The sequence below is a fragment of the Cladophialophora yegresii genome (assembly GCF_000585515.1).
Source record: "Cladophialophora yegresii CBS 114405 chromosome Unknown aczIN-supercont1.3, whole genome shotgun sequence".
Taxonomy (NCBI): domain Eukaryota; kingdom Fungi; phylum Ascomycota; class Eurotiomycetes; order Chaetothyriales; family Herpotrichiellaceae; genus Cladophialophora; species Cladophialophora yegresii.
In genome coordinates this window covers 1753223-1772828 of record NW_006913047.1, presented here as the reverse complement: position 1 = coordinate 1772828, position 19606 = coordinate 1753223, and the positions used below count along the sequence as shown (strand labels likewise).

At 54.5% G+C, this 19606-nt stretch overlaps 7 protein-coding genes across 7 annotated transcripts; 3 read left to right on the top strand and 4 right to left on the bottom strand.

The window, feature by feature from the left end:
• Positions 1-2353: 2353 nt before the first annotated feature.
• A1O7_04356 (peroxiredoxin (alkyl hydroperoxide reductase subunit C)) lies at positions 2354-3067 on the top strand (the record flags this gene model as incomplete). Its single annotated transcript, XM_007758367.1, has 4 exons — positions 2354-2449; positions 2500-2723; positions 2779-2990; positions 3042-3067. 4 exons carry the CDS (start codon positions 2354-2356, stop codon positions 3065-3067), a joined length of 558 nt encoding a protein of 185 aa, XP_007756557.1.
• A 222-nt stretch (positions 3068-3289) lies between these two features.
• Positions 3290-5530, bottom strand: A1O7_04355 (uncharacterized protein; the record flags this gene model as incomplete). The annotated part of the gene is made up of 1 exon (XM_007758366.1): positions 3290-5530. The coding sequence occupies one exon, from the start codon at positions 5528-5530 to the stop codon at positions 3290-3292; it is 2241 nt and encodes a 746-aa protein (XP_007756556.1).
• Positions 5531-5996: 466 nt separating this feature from the next.
• On the bottom strand, positions 5997-7082 carry A1O7_04354 (uncharacterized protein; the record flags this gene model as incomplete). Its single annotated transcript, XM_007758365.1, has 3 exons — positions 5997-6551; positions 6622-6999; positions 7056-7082. The coding sequence occupies 3 exons, from the start codon at positions 7080-7082 to the stop codon at positions 5997-5999; spliced, it is 960 nt and encodes a 319-aa protein (XP_007756555.1).
• A 1002-nt stretch (positions 7083-8084) lies between these two features.
• A1O7_04353 (uncharacterized protein) lies at positions 8085-9155 on the bottom strand (the record flags this gene model as incomplete). Its single annotated transcript, XM_007758364.1, has 1 exon — positions 8085-9155. One exon carries the CDS (start codon positions 9153-9155, stop codon positions 8085-8087), a length of 1071 nt encoding a protein of 356 aa, XP_007756554.1.
• Positions 9156-9837: 682 nt separating this feature from the next.
• Positions 9838-12573, top strand: A1O7_04352 (uncharacterized protein; the record flags this gene model as incomplete). Its single annotated transcript, XM_007758363.1, has 3 exons — positions 9838-10100; positions 10156-11674; positions 11785-12573. The coding sequence occupies 3 exons, from the start codon at positions 9838-9840 to the stop codon at positions 12571-12573; spliced, it is 2571 nt and encodes an 856-aa protein (XP_007756553.1).
• Positions 12574-13373: 800 nt separating this feature from the next.
• A1O7_04351 (proline dehydrogenase) lies at positions 13374-14738 on the top strand (the record flags this gene model as incomplete). The annotated part of the gene is made up of 1 exon (XM_007758362.1): positions 13374-14738. One exon carries the CDS (start codon positions 13374-13376, stop codon positions 14736-14738), a length of 1365 nt encoding a protein of 454 aa, XP_007756552.1.
• Positions 14739-15396: 658 nt separating this feature from the next.
• Positions 15397-16362, bottom strand: A1O7_04350 (uncharacterized protein; the record flags this gene model as incomplete). Its single annotated transcript, XM_007758361.1, has 1 exon — positions 15397-16362. One exon carries the CDS (start codon positions 16360-16362, stop codon positions 15397-15399), a length of 966 nt encoding a protein of 321 aa, XP_007756551.1.
• Positions 16363-19606: the final 3244 nt, after the last annotated feature.

Below are 19606 nucleotides of genomic sequence, written 5' to 3'. Positions count from 1 at the left end.
TGGGAGCAAAACGGTTTGTGCCGTTGTACTCGTGCATGACTGCCGATATTAATGCTGACGAAAGCTTCCTTCGCGGCGATCATTCTATCTTCACGACACGCAGCAACCTCGGGGACTGGCACACAATCCCCTGCACCTGCCAAACGAACGGTAGCCGAAAGATTCAATGTTTCGGTTGATCGAGCGTCTTAGTGCGAGGACGCATGTCTGTGTACTAAAAGCAGACACGAGCACGTCGTGCAGGCTTTGCATCTGTCAAGCTACGAGGTACTCGTTTCCAGAGAAATGTCCTGTGTATAACCAACTGGTTAGCGGAGGCAGCGTCCCCAGTATCATTAGAGTCCTTTCCGCCCGCCGGCAATCTCTCTGACAGGAGAGAAGGCGATGCTCGAAAGAAACTATTCTATGCCTATTCCGCGCGGAGGCGCCCATGGCCTTGTATTTTTGACGTGTTTGGAGCAGATTGAGTGATCGCAAGATCTCCTCTCAGGTTTCGCCGACGAGACTCCGATTGTGGTGGGAAGCGCTTGGATGCGCTCACTCTATCCTACCCGGTGCTGACGGCGATCATGCGTCGATCAAAGCAGCTGCGTCAGACTCGGCGCGGACGGCTGAAGTCAGAGTGGCTGCCGCGTTCCGCTTTGGCAAAGACGGTAGTTAAGGACGTATTCAGTAGTGCCCGACTCCTGCGGTGTGGTGATGATTTTAGAGCTCTCAACTTGCACCTATATATCGCACAAGTCTACTATTGCCATGAGATCGCGGTCAATCTTATCAGTGGCGTGAAATCGTCGCACGCGGGTCTAGAGGCTAGTCATTGGGAAAAACGTCTCTGTTTCCGTAATGGCATCTTGCATTCATTGAACATCCTGGTGAAGAACGTCATCAGCGAAAAGGCCTGTTGCTGCGATCGAGGCTCCCAGGTCCGCGGATTCGCTTCGCTACCGAGATCGCGGATCGCCACGAAGCAGAATGGCAGGGTCTAACAAAACAGTGTGCCCAAGCGATCCTGCACCATAGGCTTGTGGCGTGGCCCCGTTTCAGCGACTTGAAACCCCCCGGGGAAGCAGCCGTGAGACCAATTCCTGCCCGAGATTTGTTTCTGGCTTCAGTAGGGAGTAGTCGAGCCGTTCATTCTAGCATCAGATCGTGTATCAGGATCCTTGCTAAAGCTTAGAACAAGACAAATGTGGCTTTCCTAAGGGGTGAACACTCATCGACTTTCCATGGCGACGGACCACCAAGGGCATGACCCTCCAAAGTCGGTATCATATTGCTGCACAGCATCACATGTTCCATGCTCAGTATCATTGTATGATGGGGTGAGTCTAGACCATGCGGAGCACGGACTGGGTCTCAGGCTCTGTCGCTCTGGAACGACTCCTGCAGACGGGTATGCAAGTCGAACATATTCAGCTTTGGCAAGGTCTAACTGGGGCAAGCTTCAGATCAGGGAAACTAAAGGGGCTCTTCGGCTCTAACAGAGGTTCTCGGTCGCGCCGCGAATCTTTGCGAAAGACGCAGGGACGAGAGCCAAGCGAGCGCCCTGATTGATGCCCGGGTTCTTGTGCAAAAATAGCCGTACCACTAATGCTTGGTGGGATGCAATACGGAGTACTCTCTCAGTGGCCTCTATATCGCCAAGTCGTTTCCAAGTTTGCTCAGTCGTCCATGGTGCTCGTATGAGTACTCGGCACTGCTGATCTGTCTGCCTGTAAGGCCGTCGCTTTACCCTAGGTGTCCGTCAAATATGCGATTGGAGTAAAGCCCGCGGCCCATGATCCGGTCGAGCTTACCTGTGCCTCCTATTGGTTGATTCTCCAAAGACAAGATCGTAATAATTCCAAATACCTCGTGCATGAAGTTTGTCGCACATAGCAAAGGAGTGAAAAGAGAATGGGGGAATGAGGAGACACGGAACCCCAGCTTTTCACGCTGGGGAGACTAATAGAAAAGTTTGCCCGTGTCATCTAAGCATGGATTGCTAAGTACATTACTTAAAAAGCCGATATAGACGCGCCTTTCATCCTACAAACGCAGGTTACAGAACATTCATGCTATGTGGTGCAGGGCCGACAAGGAATTGAGTAATCGTTCAATAGTGGGTCTCGCAACCCTCAGCACCCTCAGGTACCCGGTGCAGAAGCTCGAAGAAGCTCCTGTGAGCTGCGACCAAACCCCGCATCATGTTGTCCTCAGTCGCTCTTGCACCATTTCTGCGGGACGTGCAGCACCGATTGACAATAGCAAGCGGAACAGCGTACGAATTACTGAGATTTGGCGGAGTGCATCGGCCATACTGAGTACATTCCAAATATTATCTCCATTAAAAAAGTGCCCCTCGGTCACATAAATGTTCTCGCGATCCGTTCTACGTTCGTCGACCTCATTGCGGACTGCATCCTCCAAACCATTCATCAGATCTTTCTCTTCAACACCTGCAATCATGGTATCTCAATCCCCGATGCTTCCTGCTTCTCAGCACTGACTCCTCCGCAGGTTAAAGAAGGCGACTCCATCCCAAACGTCGACCTCTACGAGGATTCACCCGGCAACAAGATCAACCTATCCCAAGAGCTCGCTTCCGGCAAGGGCGTTGTCATTGGCGTCCCCGCGGCGTTCTCTCCCTCCTGCTCAGACACACATGTCCCTGGCTATATTGCTAGTGACAAGTTGAAGGATGCTGGAAAGGTCTTTGTGGTCTCCGTCAACGATGCCTTCGTGTAAGCAAGGAACGTCTGCGTACAGGGACCTGCCCCGGCTGACTTTCCTTCACAGGATGAAAGCATGGGCAAAGAGCTTGGATGAGTCGAAGAAGAGTGGCATTCGATTCCTCGCCGACCCGGCTGGAGAGTTCACTCGCGCCTGGGATGTCGAGTTCGATGCTGCTAAGATCTTGGGGAACAACCGAAGCAAGCGTTATGCTGTACTCACCGATAACGGAAAGGTTGTCAAAGTCGCGGTCGAGCCAGACAACACTGGTGTCACTGGTAAGTTAACTTGGTCTAAGCTCTACCCGATGTCATACTGACTGGGAATAGTCTCTGCTGCCGACAAAGTCCTTTAGCGCCTCCAGCGTTGACCACCAGGCTTCGGACAAATTCAAATGCTACGACAATGACAAGAGGCGTCGCCCAAGTTGATCACCGCATGCAACAACGAAGAAGTTTAGACCACAAAAGCAGAAACATAGTGGAACTTTGCACTCTGAGCAGCATCAACCACATACCTCATGCTTCCCACATCGCTTAGCGAGAAGAAGGTAGAGGAGGCATTTGAATTCCTTTGGCTAACTCAGCAGAGCACGTACCTCTGCCCCAGTCCTAGGGTACAGCTCTCTCAATGAGCCGACCGCCTCGCTGACATCGGCCTCGTCAAGCCCGTTCTCACCGCCCCTATCTTGTTCGGTTTCTGTAGTCTCCATGTCCTCAGTCTCCAACAAACTCTCTAACTCATCGAAGTCAGTACAAAACCTCTCCACAGCCTCGGCAACGACGTCGCTAGCAAATGTACGATCAAGGAGAGGTTTAAGGGCTTCCTGCACATCCATGAGTGCAGAAGAGAGGAATTCGTCCAAGCGTTGTGCTGATTCATCAAGGTTCTCCACTAGCCACTTCCTTCTCTGCGAAGAGGGCTGGGTCCTTCGTCCATCAATCTCCTGCGTGAGGTCCGCGACGCCGGAGTCCTCAAGGAATGTTGTGCTGACCAGTTCGACTAAATGATCTCTCAAGGTTTGAATCTCATGGGCGGACTTTTGGAGCGGTACCTGCGACGCAGTTGAGTGTGCTGACACGTTGGCCAATGTCGCTTTCAAGGCGGTCATGTAATTGATCTTATAGATGCAGCTTCTGCGCATGTCCGAAATCTGAGTTGCGCCTTCGGCACAAGCGGAGATGATGCCGCCCAGCACTGCTGTGTAGAGGCGCTCGAGTTCGGCTTCCGTCATCTGTGGTCCTCTCGCCCGACATATCTCGCTAAATTGCGATAATGCGGTAGCTAGGAACACTGGAGGCGTCAAATCCGGCGTTGGTTCTGCATCCATCGTTGCTATGGCGGCAGAGGTCTCTTCCTCCATAGCCTTTTCGAACTGTGAGAGCGTGGAAGCCTGGAGTTGCTGAACAATCTTTGTCAGAGTACTGTCGTCGCCCAGCAACTTTGCGAATATGCCACGGTAGAAGTCCAGCAGGTTAAACACCTTGAACATGAAAACAGGATTTCCACTCGTCCGTACCGTGATGTCAATCCTCGATTGCAGAGTTTGACACACGAGCGACAGGTTCTTTGATATCAGCTCCGAAAGAGCTTTCCTGCCATCGAACACTCCGTGCTCTTCACCCTCTTCTTCGTCATCAGAAACACCACTGCCCCGTCGGACACTGCGAATCTCTGCCCACGGCTCACTTGCTCGCCCTTCGCTCAACCCTCTAGCCAACTCCTCCTCATCACCAACAAACAGCCCCTCGAGAGCCTCCTTCTCTGAGACACAAACGCTATGCACCCAAGCGAGCATATCGCCGACATAGCGCAAAGGTTCGTGGGTCGAAAACTCAATCGCCTTGCCCGAGCCGGGCCCACCAGCAGCTCCCGTCAATGCGTCCTGAAACCCCTCGCTCAGCGTTTTCTGCCTCGACTCGGCAAAGAAGTCCAAACACTTCTGGAACAGGGTAGGCCGTTCGGACAAGACGCGCAGACCTCGCCGGATACCTCCCGAAATATGCGGGTCCTCAATGTCAAGCGTCCTAAACCTACTTTGAATCCAGCCGTAGAGTTTCTGAAACGATGCATCGAGCGTGCGAGTCGTCGAGTCAAGCAGCTCCATACCAAGCCGCGAGGAGCCTTCGTCATCCATTTCCGGTGCCGTCAATGTTAAGCCACTCGGTGACGCCGTCGAAGTTACAGTATACCCCAAAAGCAACGAACAATCCCTATGCAGGCCCTTGACGCGCGCGAGCGCTGTAAAGAACCGCTCATCCACATCGAGAGTACTACCAGTCAAGAGAGCCATCTCGTCGTCCGAGACGAGGAAATGGCTCCGAAATGCCCGGAGAAGCTGTTCCTTGCGCTCGGTGTCTTGCTTCCGCTTCAACAGCAGCCCTGCCTCTTCCAACGTCGGCCCACTCTCCCTCTTCGCCGCCAGGACGTGCGTCCTCATGGCCGCGCACGTGGCGTTCAAAGTGCCAATCATGTCGCCTACCCGCCGGAGCTGGGCCGCGACGTCGCCAAAGTCCGCCACGATGCGCGCATCACAGTCTATCACCTCCTTCTGGGCGTTTGCTTTGAGGTGCCGTCGCGTGGTTTCGTCGTTTGTAACGCCCCGCGTGTCGAGCAGGCGGAGGGTGTCTCGGATTTCATGGTCCGCGTATGACGAGGCCAGCACGGACGTGAGCTTCGTGGTTAGGAGCGCGGTGCTGCGTCTCGAACCCTGGAGGCCATCGGTTTCCGTGGTGATGGGGCTGTCGAGGACGTTGGGTGTGGTGGACGGGAACGTTGAGGGGAAGCCATCCAGGCTCGTGAGGTAGGGTGTTGCCATGGGAAGACACGGCGTGGAGGAGTTTGTGCTCGTAGAGACGGCGTAGATTTGTCTGGCGAGGCTACGCGTAGGGTTGCGGTAAGGCTGCGCAGACGGAGATGGAGAAATTATTTACTTGTCGCACGGAGCACGAGTTGTCAGGTACGAACGCCCATGCAGGGGACCGAGGAGCCCTAAAGTGGGGGGACAGGGTACTGTAGAATGCGTGAAGGGGCAGGGGGAAGTTTGGCGGGGTTTGTTTATGGACAACCCCGCAGCGTTGGGGGGTCGATTTTTCACATGCGAATATTTGCACTCGTCTGCCAAAGCGGCTTCGATTCCCACAGAGAGACTGCTCGCGGCGTCGGAATTGACGGTGAGGTATGGTTTCTTCCTCTAGATATTTGATGTCGTCCATCATGCAAATACTAGTCCTCTGCACCTATGATGCTTCCAGGACTTGAACGCCAGGAACCTCTCCCTCGCCTCACATCTGCGAGATCAGCCACTTGATACCTTGCAGTAAGTTACCCACAAACTGCTGGCCCTCAGGAACGGACGGGAAAATCCAGAAATAATGGGGCAGTCCCTTGTAGTGGTCATGCTTGGTGGGCACGCCGGCCTTCTTCAACGCCTTTTCCATCACGTACGCGTCGTCGCGCAGGGGATCCATCTCGCAGCTGACAAAGTACGTGGGTGGGAAGTTCTTGTGGTTGTCCGTCGCCAGGGCGGTGAACATGTCCGGGTCCTTGGGATCGGCGCCGGCGTGCTCGTAGAAGATCTCCATGGATTTCTTGTCGATGATGGGCACGCCCTCCTTGTTGTCCTCGTACGCCTTGTAGAAGCCCCGGTACTCGTCCGGGACGTTGTCGTAGTGCAGCGCGCACGGCACGATCGCCGCGATGCCGCGGATGCCGTCGCGTTTCGAGGGGTCCTTGACGATGCGGTTGGCGATTTGCAGGGCCAGCGCCCCGCCCGCCGAGCCGCCGATGGTGTAGAATTTGTTCGGGTCGCCGCCAAAGGAGCTCGCGTTCTGGCGTGCCTAGAGTGAATACAACCCGCGTTAGAGACATCCATCCAAAGTCTTAAATTGCGCAGGGCCGCCAGCTCACCCATTTGTACACCTTCAGGCAGTCCTCGAGCTGGGTGGGGAACTTGTGCTCGGGAGCAAGGCGGTAGTCGATGTTGACGACGATCGAAGGCACGGCTTCGGCCACGATCCGGCACAGAAGATCGTCCGAGTTGAGGTCGCCGGTCATGAACCCGCCTCCGTGTGTCCAGATGGCGACGGGGAGGGGCCCGGACTTGGCGGCTTCCTTGGGCGTGTACAGGCGGTACTTGATCCCGTCGACATCACCGTCCTTGCTCTCGACGGCCTCGGATGGGGGAGGGAGTTGCGGGAGGAGCATGGCCACCAGCTGGTCGTACTGGGCTCGGATCTCCTCTGGTGTCCCGGTCAACACCATCCGCCCGCCCAGGTTCTTCTCCAACTGTAGTGTACGTGTCAGAGGAGATACCGCAGATGATCAGGGTGGGGGAAACATACGTCGAGCCATGATTGTGCGTACGCCATTGTGAAGGTGCTTGTGAAGCTGATGGGAGAGGATTATCCACTGGTAGCTTATCAGGCCAGAAATGTCCTTAGTCCATTCGGTTTCGCAGGCTCGAGGGGCATTGATCGAACGATATATACATTCAGCCCCCGTTCGACCTCGGTTACAAGCGCCAGTGCGGGCCGCACAGCAGAAAGTTGGAACAGCGCCCCAACATGCTCAATGGCCAGCCAAGGGCAAAATCTCGTATAGTGGAGCGAGCCAGACCTGACGGATGTTGTCGAGTCGGCGGCCTGGAACCTCGAGGAATCCGGGCCCAACCTGTTGGTGGCTGCCCAGCTCTACCAGCCGTATGTCTGGTCAGGAGTGAGCCGGGTCGTCGGAACAAGTGAGGCTACCGTAGGTATGTATGATTTAAGGGTCACCCTCCACGACTGCAGAGGTTGTTACTCCACACCTCGCAAGCTACTCCAGCGTGCGCTATGGTACGGTGTAAGCAACCCGGGGGTAACCAGGATGATAAGGCGTACGCACTTAGTGGCACTTCTGGTGATTACTCCCTATCAGTGCAGTCGTCTAGTTTCCGCCGCGCAAGACCAGTATATACACAGAACCTACATAAACATCTGTCGGGTCGACTATTTGGCATGTACCGTGGCGGCACCAGGTCTAATGGCTAGCCGGCATTGACACGGTCAGCAGAGCATATCACTGAAGGAAAATTGGCTACTGTATACCCAGAAACGCAGGGGCCTCCGTCGTAGCCTGCCGACTATAAAGTATGGGAAAGTCGGTCAACGCCAGATGACGAAGGTATTGATTTCCCACGCAAAAGGCCTGAACATCGGATAGACCGGTAGCCAGACGTCACCTATCTCACTTCGTTGACAGGCGCTACTGCGAAATCCCTCTGAAATCGAGGAACCAAGAAGCAAAAAATGAGCTCTTGCGCAGACCGTAAGTAAGACGGCATCTGGCGCAGGAGATCCTGCTCATGCTGTCAGGGCGCGCGGTACATCCATTCACGAGGCCTCCCCAAAATTCATATGTCCCGTCTCCTGCGCATGCTTCATGGCCCCAGCCTCGCCAGTTAATTTGACCCCACAGTCATTGCACATGAGTTGAAAACCGGCCGTATCCGTGAAGTAGTGCTTTTCTTGCAGTTTCTGACACAAGGCGATGGCTTGCGGAAGCGCTTCATCCGCCAATGGCTGCATGAATTGCTTGACGTCGAATTCTGGTGGTTGGCCCTGGACGCTCAGAGCGATTGTGTCGTAATGTATGCCAGAGTATACAATAAAACAGCGGCTTTGCGCCTGGTCATTGTATCTGTCCACGCGTAAGCTCTGCACATCAATGCTGCAGATCTCGATGTCGAAGTGCTGACTGAGTATATCGAGCTCAATTTGACCGCCCCAAGCATCTTCCGTCTGGATCCAACGGCAGTAAGCGTCAGGCTCTTTGTTGTCAAGAACCGCCTTGGTGTATTTCTCCGGATTTGCCTGAATGTGCTGCGCGATGATTGACCGGAGTTCAGTCACGGCATCAACGTCTGACAAAACGGCGCTGGCGACAGCTCTGAAGAGGCAGGAATTATCATCGGGCATTATTCGCAAGACCATGGTGCCTTGCAGATCCGGACACCAGATCTCTGGAGGATCGTCCATTTCTGCGTTCTTCTTCCGTGATAGTGAGAGGGGTGCTGCGGAGTGTCCCGGAGTTTTCGAGCTTGAATGAGCAGGAGCTGGTACATGGGGAGCCACTCTGCCATGGTCTGTCGAGGGTCCAGCTGTCCGGATGGCGTTCTTTGCAGCGTCACTGGGTGTGGGTTGCAGCCCACCTGTTTGGCTGGAGGATTTGATTTCGTTGACAATAAGCTGCTCTCCATTCAATTTGACATCAAGTTCCGAAAGAAGCTTGGAGGCTGGTTGCTCGTCGAGTGAGAGTGTCTTCGGCGGATACCCATATTTGACCTCGAAGGAGGATAATGATGTTTCGGTCTCTATTGTTTTCTGCAATGTGTCTATTGTGGCGGAGTCGTCGAGAGAGACTGTGGAGGATTTGCCAGAAGGGCCCCGTATTCGGACCCTCATCTTGTCTTGCGTGTCAGAGCAGGTGGCAGAGGATTAATCAAGGCGGTTCCAGTCCCCAGTGTTTCAAAGAAGGCTATCTTGTAGAGGGCTGTAATCTTGCCACTTGGAAGGACGTGGTCATAAATGGAAGTGATGAAGCGGCAGCTGTCGAGATGGCACCTGCACAGATCCCTTTGGACAGCTGATTCCTATGCACGCAAACGATAGATTGCAAACAGAGGACAGTCGCTCTACGTCTTACCAACCAAACAGGTCCTCGACGGACTTTTGGGAGTGGTGAAGTCCGGCTTAACCCCAGAGTTGCCGACTGGGCCCTCGACGCGACTCGACGACTAGGACGCGTTCTCCGAACTCATTAGACTTGAAGGCTTGGACATGCTTGTCCACAGCAACCACTGTCGATGATATAAAGTAATCAGAGGGGTAATGTCGAATTGAAGTGAGGTCGTCGCTGGGAAGCCTCAGCGACAGTCAAGCTCGCCAAGACATTTCCTTCTTCAGAGGTTGGAGACGCGGCTTTCCGCAGGCTTTCCTTTGTCCCCGCTGCCGCATGTCGCATCATCCATGAACGCGATATACAGTACAAGCCGGACGTCGAGGAGGTCTTCCAATGTCATTGTCATCACAACAACCTCCCCTCCCCTCCTTGCGCATAGACCTGACGCGGTAGTTACGGTGAAAAATGACCGACTTGGAAAGTGCAGATGCTAAGGCGTCAGAGCCCGTGCAGTCAATCGAAGTCGAGCCTCCCCGGAAGGACGAAGGCGCGACCGACGCGAAAGAGGAGGCTGCTGCGGACGATAATGCTGAGGAGGACGCTGAAGCCGACGAAGATGATGCGCCAGGAGAAGAAGGCGACGGCCGCCCTGTTTCTCGTGACCAATACAAAGCCCTCAAGAGCATTACGGATACCTTGACAAACCATAAGATTCAGGTCAAAAATGAGTTTGTGGCGCCTGTTGCACAATCCTCAGTAGGCGAAGGCTGACGCGCACCGCAGAGACTACTTTCCCTCGCAACTGTTCAAGCGCATACCGAATCGAAGGGTCCTGCCAGATTACCACGAAATCATCAAGGATCCCGTCGCCATTAGTACTCTTAAGCAGAAGATCCAGAGGAAGCAATACACAGGCATTCCTGAGTTCGTCCGGGACTTTGCCATGATCGTCCACAACGCTCAGGTCTATAATCGACCCAACTCTGGCCCAGTGCGCGACGTGTTCTTGCTGCAAAACGTCTTCAAGGAGGAGCTGAAGAAACTGGTAGATGAAGGCTTGATCAAGGAAGAGGAAACAGTCTTCCCAGACCTTGGAGAGATACCCGACGCGACACCTGAGCCGACGCCCGTTTCAGAGGATGACGAGGACAATGACGACGAGGACGAGGAGGATGAGGATGAGGACGGCGCCGAGGACGATTCAGATGATGGCAAGCGAAAGAGACGCAGAAGAGGTGGCCGGACCAGTATTTCTGGACGCAAAGGCCGCGATGACGATGATAAGGCCGGCGAGCCCAAGCGGCGAGGACGTCCTCCCAAGGTCGACACCCCTATGGAAGCTCGGGTCAAAGCCATTCTCAAAGGTCTTCGGAAGCCCAAGGACAAGGCCGGCAACCTGAAAATCCGTCACTTTGAGCGACTACCCGACAAGCAGGAGTACCCAAGTTACTTCGCTGAGATCAAAGACCCAATTGCCCTCGACATGATCAAGAAGAAAGCTAAGCGGAAGAAGTATCAATCCCTCGAGCACTTCATGAAGGATATTGATCTTCTTTTCAACAACGCAAAGCAGTTCAACGAGGATGGTAGTGAGATCTATCAAGATGCTGCAGACTTGCACGCAGAAGCGCAGAAATTAGTTGAGATTGAGAAAGCCAAACCCGATGACGAGTACCTTATGGAGGATGGGCGGAGACCCTTACCGAACGGCATCCTCCACAAGAATGAGCTCTGGCGGGTCGGTGATTGGGTTCATCTTCAGAACCAGAATGATGTGACAAAACCCATCGTCGCTCAAATATACCGAACCTGGGAAGACACCGAGGGGCAGAAATGGATCAATGCTTGCTGGTACTATCGACCCGAACAGACGGTGCATCAGTACGAGAAGCACTTCTGGCCGAATGAAGTTGTCAAGACCGGGCAGTATCGAGACCACCAGATCGACGAGGTCCTCGACCGTTGCTTTGTCATGTTCTTCACCAGGTATACCCGGGGCAGACCTCGCAATATCAGCACAACCACCGAGGTCTACGTCTGTGAGGCTCGATATAACGAGGAAAAACACAGGTTCAACAAGATCAAGACCTGGGCCAGCTGCTTACCCGACGAGGTTCGGGACAAGGACTATGAAATGGACTTGTTTGACAACCCGCGGAAGATCAAGAAAGTGCCCAGTCCACTCAAGCACTTGTTGAAGGACGATATGAAGGAGTCGGGTCCTCTCCCTACGCCGCAATGGGGTCATCCGAACGCACCACCTATAGTTGGAGGCATTCATAAACAACCCCGCGATGAAAACGTAAGTCTTTCGTGATTTTGGCAGATCCTTTCTGCGGTGTTCACTGAGTGCAGCTGCTCCGTTTGGCCACCGCGCAAAGACCTGTGACTGACCTTTGTTGAGCTAAACAGCAATCACCACCACCTGAACCAACTCCTCCGCCACCTCCTACACCCCCGCCGCCTGTTGTAAGACAGCCATCCATGAGCACTGTCACAAGCATGGCGCCACGCCCGGTTGTCAACGGTGCAAGCCACACACCTACATTGCAGCCTCAACTCACACGCCCGTCACCGTCCTTGACCCCGAACCCATATCAACACCAATCGATCTCCCCTGCTCCGCAGTACGGCAGACAGAACTCTTTCGCACAGTCACAAACCACATACCGTGCCAACATTGCCCCATCGACACCAGCCCTTCAGCAAAACCATCATTCGTATTCCACGCACCAACAGATCCAACCTCAACCAAGCCTGACTCCAGCCCGCCAAGGAAGTTACACCTCATCAGCCACTCCTTCTCATTCCCAAGCAGCCTTTAGCCGGCCTCTGTATCAACAACAAACCTCGACCACAGCGCCCACCTCCCAACCATACTCAAACTACTCTGCAGCGACCCCCGCTGCCGCAAGCACTTACCCGGACCACCGCGCCAGCGACGTTTTTGTACTCTCCGACACCGCCAACGCATCCATTCCAAAATCCATCCGCGACAAGTTCCCGCAGGATGATCAGGGGCGGATCTTGTTCTTCACGAAGCCGCCCGTGGTGCATGACATGACTGTGCGCGGCAAGGAAGGGCAGGTGTTGAAGCACACGGAGCGGTATCTCAAGGCGAAAGCAGAGAGGGAGGAGAGGAAACGTGCGAGGAATCTAGAGAAAACAAGGTTGGAAGCTGCGAAGAGAGTCAGAGTCTGAAGCAAGTACAGAGTACGGTGCACACCTTACCTTGGACTACAGTCAACTGCAACTGGACTGACAGGAAACCGAGGGCCAGTGTTCTATGCGCGCTAGAATGCTGTTATCCAGATGATCCGTATACTACGTAGGCCCGGCGTCAACATTGTGGCATGCTCTATGAATACTGTGGCTTGATCTATTAGAAGTAGCGTGTTTTCGAAAGCAGAGGAGTCCAACTCAATTACTATTCGATGTTGGGATATCAAGTATTGGATGTTGAGCATGGATGTCCTAGTTGATGTCCAAGGACGATGACGAGTCGTCCTGTATGGGTGTATCTCTTGGGTAGCGAAACCATCTGTGGACCTGTGGCTTTTGTAGTCGGCATGATACTCCCTTGAATGGGTCTTGGGTCAAACACCAGGTCCGACGAAGCTGGGCCTCTTGTGGGAAGGCGGTTTCCCCTTGAAGATCGCTACTGTATTACACTCAAAACATGTTAGCCCTGACTCTCATGGGAAGGGCGAGCTCGATACTCCGTACGAATGCACCGTAGTAGCGATGGGAAATGTGGAGAGTCGTCGGTCGACTTTGCCCGGACGTTTTCTCCTTTGTACAGTACTCATCTCTGTGCGCATCGCGTCCAAATCCGATAACACTGCGGTCTACTACCACGTCACATTCAGGCCGTGGCGAGCCCGTCTCTCCACATGCTAAGCACGCGTGGCCTCTCTACAGGCATGGTCTCTCTAGAGTTCTGCGCTCGGTAGCATTTTTTCTTCCGCCTCACTCTACGCAGTATTTGGCTAGGTATTAACATGGCGTCGGGATCCCCTCTCTCGCACACCTCCAAGATCCTCATAGTCGGCGGAGGCACCTGGGGCTGTAGTACGGCCCTCCACCTCGCTCGACGTGGCTACACGTCCATCACTGTGCTCGACGCCTATGCCGTCCCCTCCCCAATCTCGGCAGGCAATGACTTGAACAAGATCCTCGAGCTCGCTTCGTTCGCAGGTGAAGACGAGGACGAGCGGTACGTGTCGCACAGGCTTCTCGAAGCCGCCACGGCGGGATGGCTGCATGACCCGGTATTTCAGCCCTACTTCCATGAGACCGGGTGCATTGTTGCAGCCACATCTAACAAAGCGCGGGCGTATATGAACTCGCCTGACGGCCCAAGCGAGGCCGACGGGTGGATTCCTCTGCGCACGAAGGAAGAGTTCCGCGCCACCATGCCCAAGGGCGTCCTGACGGGCGACTTCCCCGGCTGGCAGGGCTGGTGGAAGAAAAGCGGCAGCGGCGCCGGCTGGGTCCACGCGCGCAAGAGCATGGAGAGCGCGGCCCGCGAAGCCGCGCGGCTGGGCGTCGCGTTCGTGACGGGAGACCAAGTCGGCAGGGTCACGCGGCTGATCTATGAATGTTCTGACGTGAAAGGCGCGCTCACCGCGGACAGCAAGGCGCACTACGCAGACCGCACGATCCTGTGTGCTGGCGCCAACGCCGCGATGCTCTTCGACATGGAGGATCAGCTCCGCCCGACGGCCTGGACGCTGGCGCATCTCAAGATGACGCCCGACGAGGCCGCGCTGTACAGGGACCTGCCCGTGCTGTTCAACGTCGAGCGGGGCTTCTTCATGGAACCCGACGCGGAGCATCACGAGCTGAAGATGTGCGATGAGCATCCTGGGTACTGTAACTGGACTGGTACTACTGGTACCGGTACCGGTGACAAAAGCACGCCGTTCGCGAAGCACCAAATCCCACTCGAAAGCGAGGCTCGGTGCCGTGCCTTCCTGCGCGAGACCATGCCCCATCTTGCGGATCGGCCGTTCAGCTTTGCGCGCATCTGCTGGTGCGCGGATACGCCGGATCGTGCCTTTCTCATCTCCTTACATCCCGAGTACCCTTCTTTGGTGCTTGGTGTGGGGGGCAGCGGCCATGGGTTTGCTCATATTCCCTCGATTGGAGGCTTCATTGCCGATGCGATGGAAGAGAAATTGGACGAGCGGTTGAAGCACAGCTTTCGATGGAGGCCCGAGACAGCGGTCAGACGAGATTGGGGAGATTTGCAGGGCAGATTCGGACCTGAAGGTGCGGATCGAGTCATGGATTTTCAGGATATCAAAGAAGACGAGTGGACGAGCATTGGAAGTTCAGCGAAAGAGCGAGCGTCAAGACTGTAAGGGCACGAGTACACGTGAACCATGGTTCGTGCGATGAGTCGTTGGACTAGACGAAATTTCGCTGGATTCGTCCTCTCAGCCGTATATCCCTCAAAGGTAAGATGGGTTGAGGCCAAGTCACTGGCTTGGATGGCTATGATGCGGCCTCGACTGTGACTGTGACTGTGACAATGACCGTGATTGAGTACTTGACCCTCCTTACTATATGGCTAGTTAGCCTCTGGACTGAATAGGGTTCCGAACTGAATTCGTACTCACTTGTATTGAACCCTCCTTGGCCAAAAGGTTCCTGCCAGGAGTGGCAAGAGCTGTCACTGCAATCCAAGCCTCAGCCCGTCCATCGACTGCTTGCTTCTTGGTAGGTCGCCACATATTCGCACGTACACGACGAAAAAGGCGAGGAGACATCCCTCCGCCCTGCCGACCTGGCACTGTAGTACAGACATCTTTGGCAAGCTTGCTCGCTCATAGAACCTTCAAACTGGTGGCCGCGTTACTGTCTGGCAGGTCCACCCATCTGCATGAACACCATCAACACAGCCGAGTACCTAGTATCGCGAATGCACGCAGTCAGCCATAGCGTCTTGAATTTGAATCGACTTCTCGCGGCTCCGGACGCTGGGTCTGACAGCTCCCTTCGAGATTACCGGGATGTGACTTACGCTGCCGTCGCCGCAAGACTCTCAAACGGCCTTGCCACCGTGACGGATTGGATGAGGCCGAGGAACAGGACTATGAAACCCGTGATGACGCCCAACTGCTGGATCGGCTGGTCCACGAACATGAGGATCCACAGCGGAGTGACCAGCATGATCAGGCCGATGATGCAGACTATGGCGGTGAAGAAACCGTCTACCAGGCTGTCGGAGTAATATCTCGTGCTGGAGGGGTCGTATTCGAAGTATGGCCGTTTCTCCCCGCCTTCAAGGTCATCAAAACGTTGCGGACTCCGTAGGAACAAGCGATTCCAACCGAGCCCGATGAAACGCTCGACTGCCGTCCGGAGGGGCGTCTTCGGCACGGGCACGACGTTGATGAGGTCGTCTTCCCGGTCTATGAAAGATGCTTCCTCTGGGTCAATGGCGTGCGGGTACGTGGCGCGCCAGTTCTTGACGTTCGTAACGTCGTGCTTCGACGCGGGGGGTCGCTCTCTCAGCGCCGAGTGCCGGAGGACGAATTTGTTGTACTCCTGCAGCTTGACCTGGATGTCTGCCAGCAGTGCTCTCCGGTCGTCGTCGAGCCAGTGCAACGATCCGTTGTTGACGTCCGGGGCGTCTCGGGCGGAAAAGACATCGTCCAGCTCCTCTAGTTGTCGCTCTAGCACGGAGATTTCCCATTGCAGTGACAGGATCACCCTCGCACTGAGGTTTTCAAATCTACGGACCACGAAGAAATCCGCGTCCGAGGCAAGCCATTGTGAGAAGATTTTGTAGCCGATATACTTCCATGGTTTCTCCTCGACCTCGCGTCGGGTTAAAGCTGCTTTGGGCTGGGGCGAGTTCGGTGCGCCCACGCCAGGTTGAGGTCCAGTTGGCGAGTGATTAGAGGGGGTAGGGGTCGGGGTGCCGGTAGGAGATCCCGTATGGTTGGCAGGAGTAGAGTGAACAGACACGTTGGCAGGCATGATCTGGTGATTGTGCCACGCTTCCGTGGAAGGAAGCTCGGATACTGTATCAAGGTGACCATCAGGCATGAAGAAGAGCAACGACGAGACGCATGCATGAAGCGATTGGTCCGCGAAGCGCCTGGTCTCGAACGAAACACCGTGCGGCCACCCCGCATCGTCCGTAGACAGAGCCTCACGCGTACACAGGAGGGTATGTCAACCTCACCAAACCGTTGAATAGCCAGCATGCACGCTTCCTCCATGCCGAATCTCGTGCTATAGCTGGCGGGTGGCCGCATACTTCGTCGGGTCCGATGACGAGCCCCGGAAGCCTGAGGATAGAATATGTCGAACCGCGATCCACTTGAACACTGCTTTGATGCCGGAAATGGTTTCGGCAGTCGCAGTCGCGGGCCTTTACAACCTTCCAAAGGCGATCAGATAGAGCGACGGCCGGGCGTGAGACCCAGCAATCCCCCCCCGACATTCAACTATGCAGTATGGTTTTGCTGCTCTTGCACCGGTTTTGCCCAAGGATTCAGCTTCCGCCAACGAACGTGCCTAAGCTGCAGACATGCAAAGTGTAGAGCTTGTCCGACAGAAGTGACCGAAGGCGGCGCCGGCCAGGGTGGACAGGCCCCATCCACCACGGCGAATGTGCACGGCGGAAGTTTGCAAGCCGACGAATATCCGTCCCCCGTTTCGCTTGATGACATGACAATACACATGATGACACCTTCTGAGGAACTCATCGGAATTGGAAGTGCCTTCCAGTCTCGCATCATTGCCTCGGACACTATGTTCCTTTCCTCTGACAACCTAGCGGGAGCACGCACCTGGACAGCATCGCAACGTGTGGCCGCGTCCGACTCTGGCACCTGGAGCCACATGTGTGTGGACGCTACTCTGGAAATGAACACCTTTGAGGAAAATGAGGAGGAGGAAGGACAGGATCTGATGCTTTCGGATCATCAGTTGGACGCCGAGTCAACGCGAGCTAACTGCAGCGAGAATGAGAAGTGAAGACAGTTAAGCCCACCAAGCGGGAGGCAGGACGGCAACTGTTGTCAGCGGTTCCCGACCCAGGAAGCGGCAGCTTCGATTGACTGTACCGCAGTGTCATGGAAATTCCGCCTCATTGGTCGCGCTTGGCGCACTCTCGCGGCCTCGCACGAGTTGGCGTGACTTTCCAGCAGCCAAAAGAGCGGCTCGTGAAGAGCTGAGCACCATATGAATACATCATCCACGTCGACTGTAACTGATTCGGCAAGATCGCCGCATGCAAGCGTTTGGACGCTTTTGTCCAATACCTACAGCGGCTGAGAAATGGTGGTCCGTCGGCCTGTGTTAGTAGCCCTCGGCTTGGTGCGTGGGCGGCGTGCCGGCGTGCCGGCGTGATGTCGTTCACACTGATAGTGTCTGAATGCGGCAGAACCTGTTAGTATGGAAGACTGTCGAGCTCCGTCACGCTCGATAATCTCATCCTGCAAAGATGCACCCACGAACATCGTCTCCACTACTTCTTTTTCCCAACCACCTTTCGAGGGCCCTAGTCTTTAGAACGCACATCCTCCAAATCATCCACGCTCAGATTATGTGCTGGCAATTACCGACTTCATTGACCTCAGTCGACACGAGGGTATAGGCGACGTGTCGTCTCTCGCGATTACCCACGTGTCAGGTGACTCTGTGAGTCAGTATACTGGTTGATTCGGGTGTTGAATCTCGTCTAGTTTAGTATGTACTAGTTTCCCACACCGACCAGTTACCAAAACCGTTTTCAGCCTGGCCATGACGAGAGCAATTTGTTGGGAAAGGAGAGAATAACATGCACACATACGGCAGCGGCCGCCTGATAAGAGCCTTCCGATGTGTGAGAGTAAACGCAATGCTGAAAGGAAGAGCCCTGCTCCTGCACAGTGACAAGCTTGCACCAGTCGCGGAAGATGTTCAGTCGTGAGGCCCCAGTATTGGCGCTCCTGGTTCAGACTGGTCGTCTCAAGTTACACCGGACTCCTCCAGATTCTGCCGCTTGTGTTTTGATCTCATGTGCAGACAGCTTCGTTGCTATCGAGGGGAGCGGAGAAGACAACGCGACGCGTCACGCGTAAGGTGTCTAGAATGGTGGCTTGACTGAGTCATGGTATTCACGTGACTCTCACAGAGCTCCACAGTTCTGAGTCGAACCTTGTCCTGCTTCTTCCACATTCGGTAAAGCTTGAGGTTCGCCTGGAGCTACAAACTCGCTTGCCAAACCTCGACTTCAACTCTACCTCTCCTCACTGTTTTGATGCAAGTAGATCAAGACAATCTTCACAGCCATTGGAAGCCCATATCTGCAGCATTGTTTTGAGGTTGGAGTTGTTAGACCGTCTTGGAGGTAAAGACATCCAAACTGTTTATTTTGGTGCTCCAATGCTCTTCAAGACCATATCCTTCCTGGATTGCTTCCTCCATGTGTCATCAGCCTTCAAGCAGCATCCGGAACAAAGTATATGTGGGCATCGGTCCGCAAGGCGCATTGTCTACACATCTCTTGTCTATGCAGAAGTTCCGGCGGAAGAAGATAAAACTAGTGGTCTGCAATGCTGACATGCGTGAATTTCATCCTTTTCACTTCACACGTCTATCGCACTACGCAGCCTTCCCCGTGACCTAGGCCCATTTTCTCAATTCACCGAAAGTCAGTGTATATATTTGGCATCGACACAGAAGTGCATGTCCTTCGGGTAAGAAATCCTCACGAGTTTCCTACCGCAACACTAACCAATGTCCTACAGGACCAGCAGAACATACCGAGTTCATACTGCGGATAGGTCGTTCGGGCCCGAGCCTATCTGTAGCCCTGCATTGCACATGAGCAGAGTTGCCCAGTCCTCGACGAAGGAAACCCACTGTAGCGGTTTGGCGCCGGGCCAAAACGGGTTTCAGCATCTAGCACCCCTCCAGCGCCGGGCTGGTCGGTTGCTAGGTGCCCTTTTTGCTGTTGGATTCGGTTCGAATCCTGTGCGCGGAAGGTTTTTTTGGGCGCACGAACACTACGCAAGGGTGCTCAAGATGTGTGGTGACTACTGCGAGGTAAGTGAATGTTACCATGCTTGGCAGCAAGACGGTCATGGACATGAAGGACGCCCAACTTTGGAGTTCACAATGGGGAGGGTTTGACACTTCACTGCCTGTCTCAAATCTTTCTTTCCGTTCAACTGCCTCTCGCTCCTCGTGGTCAACAAACATCCCTTTAAAGCAATAGCAAAGATTCAAG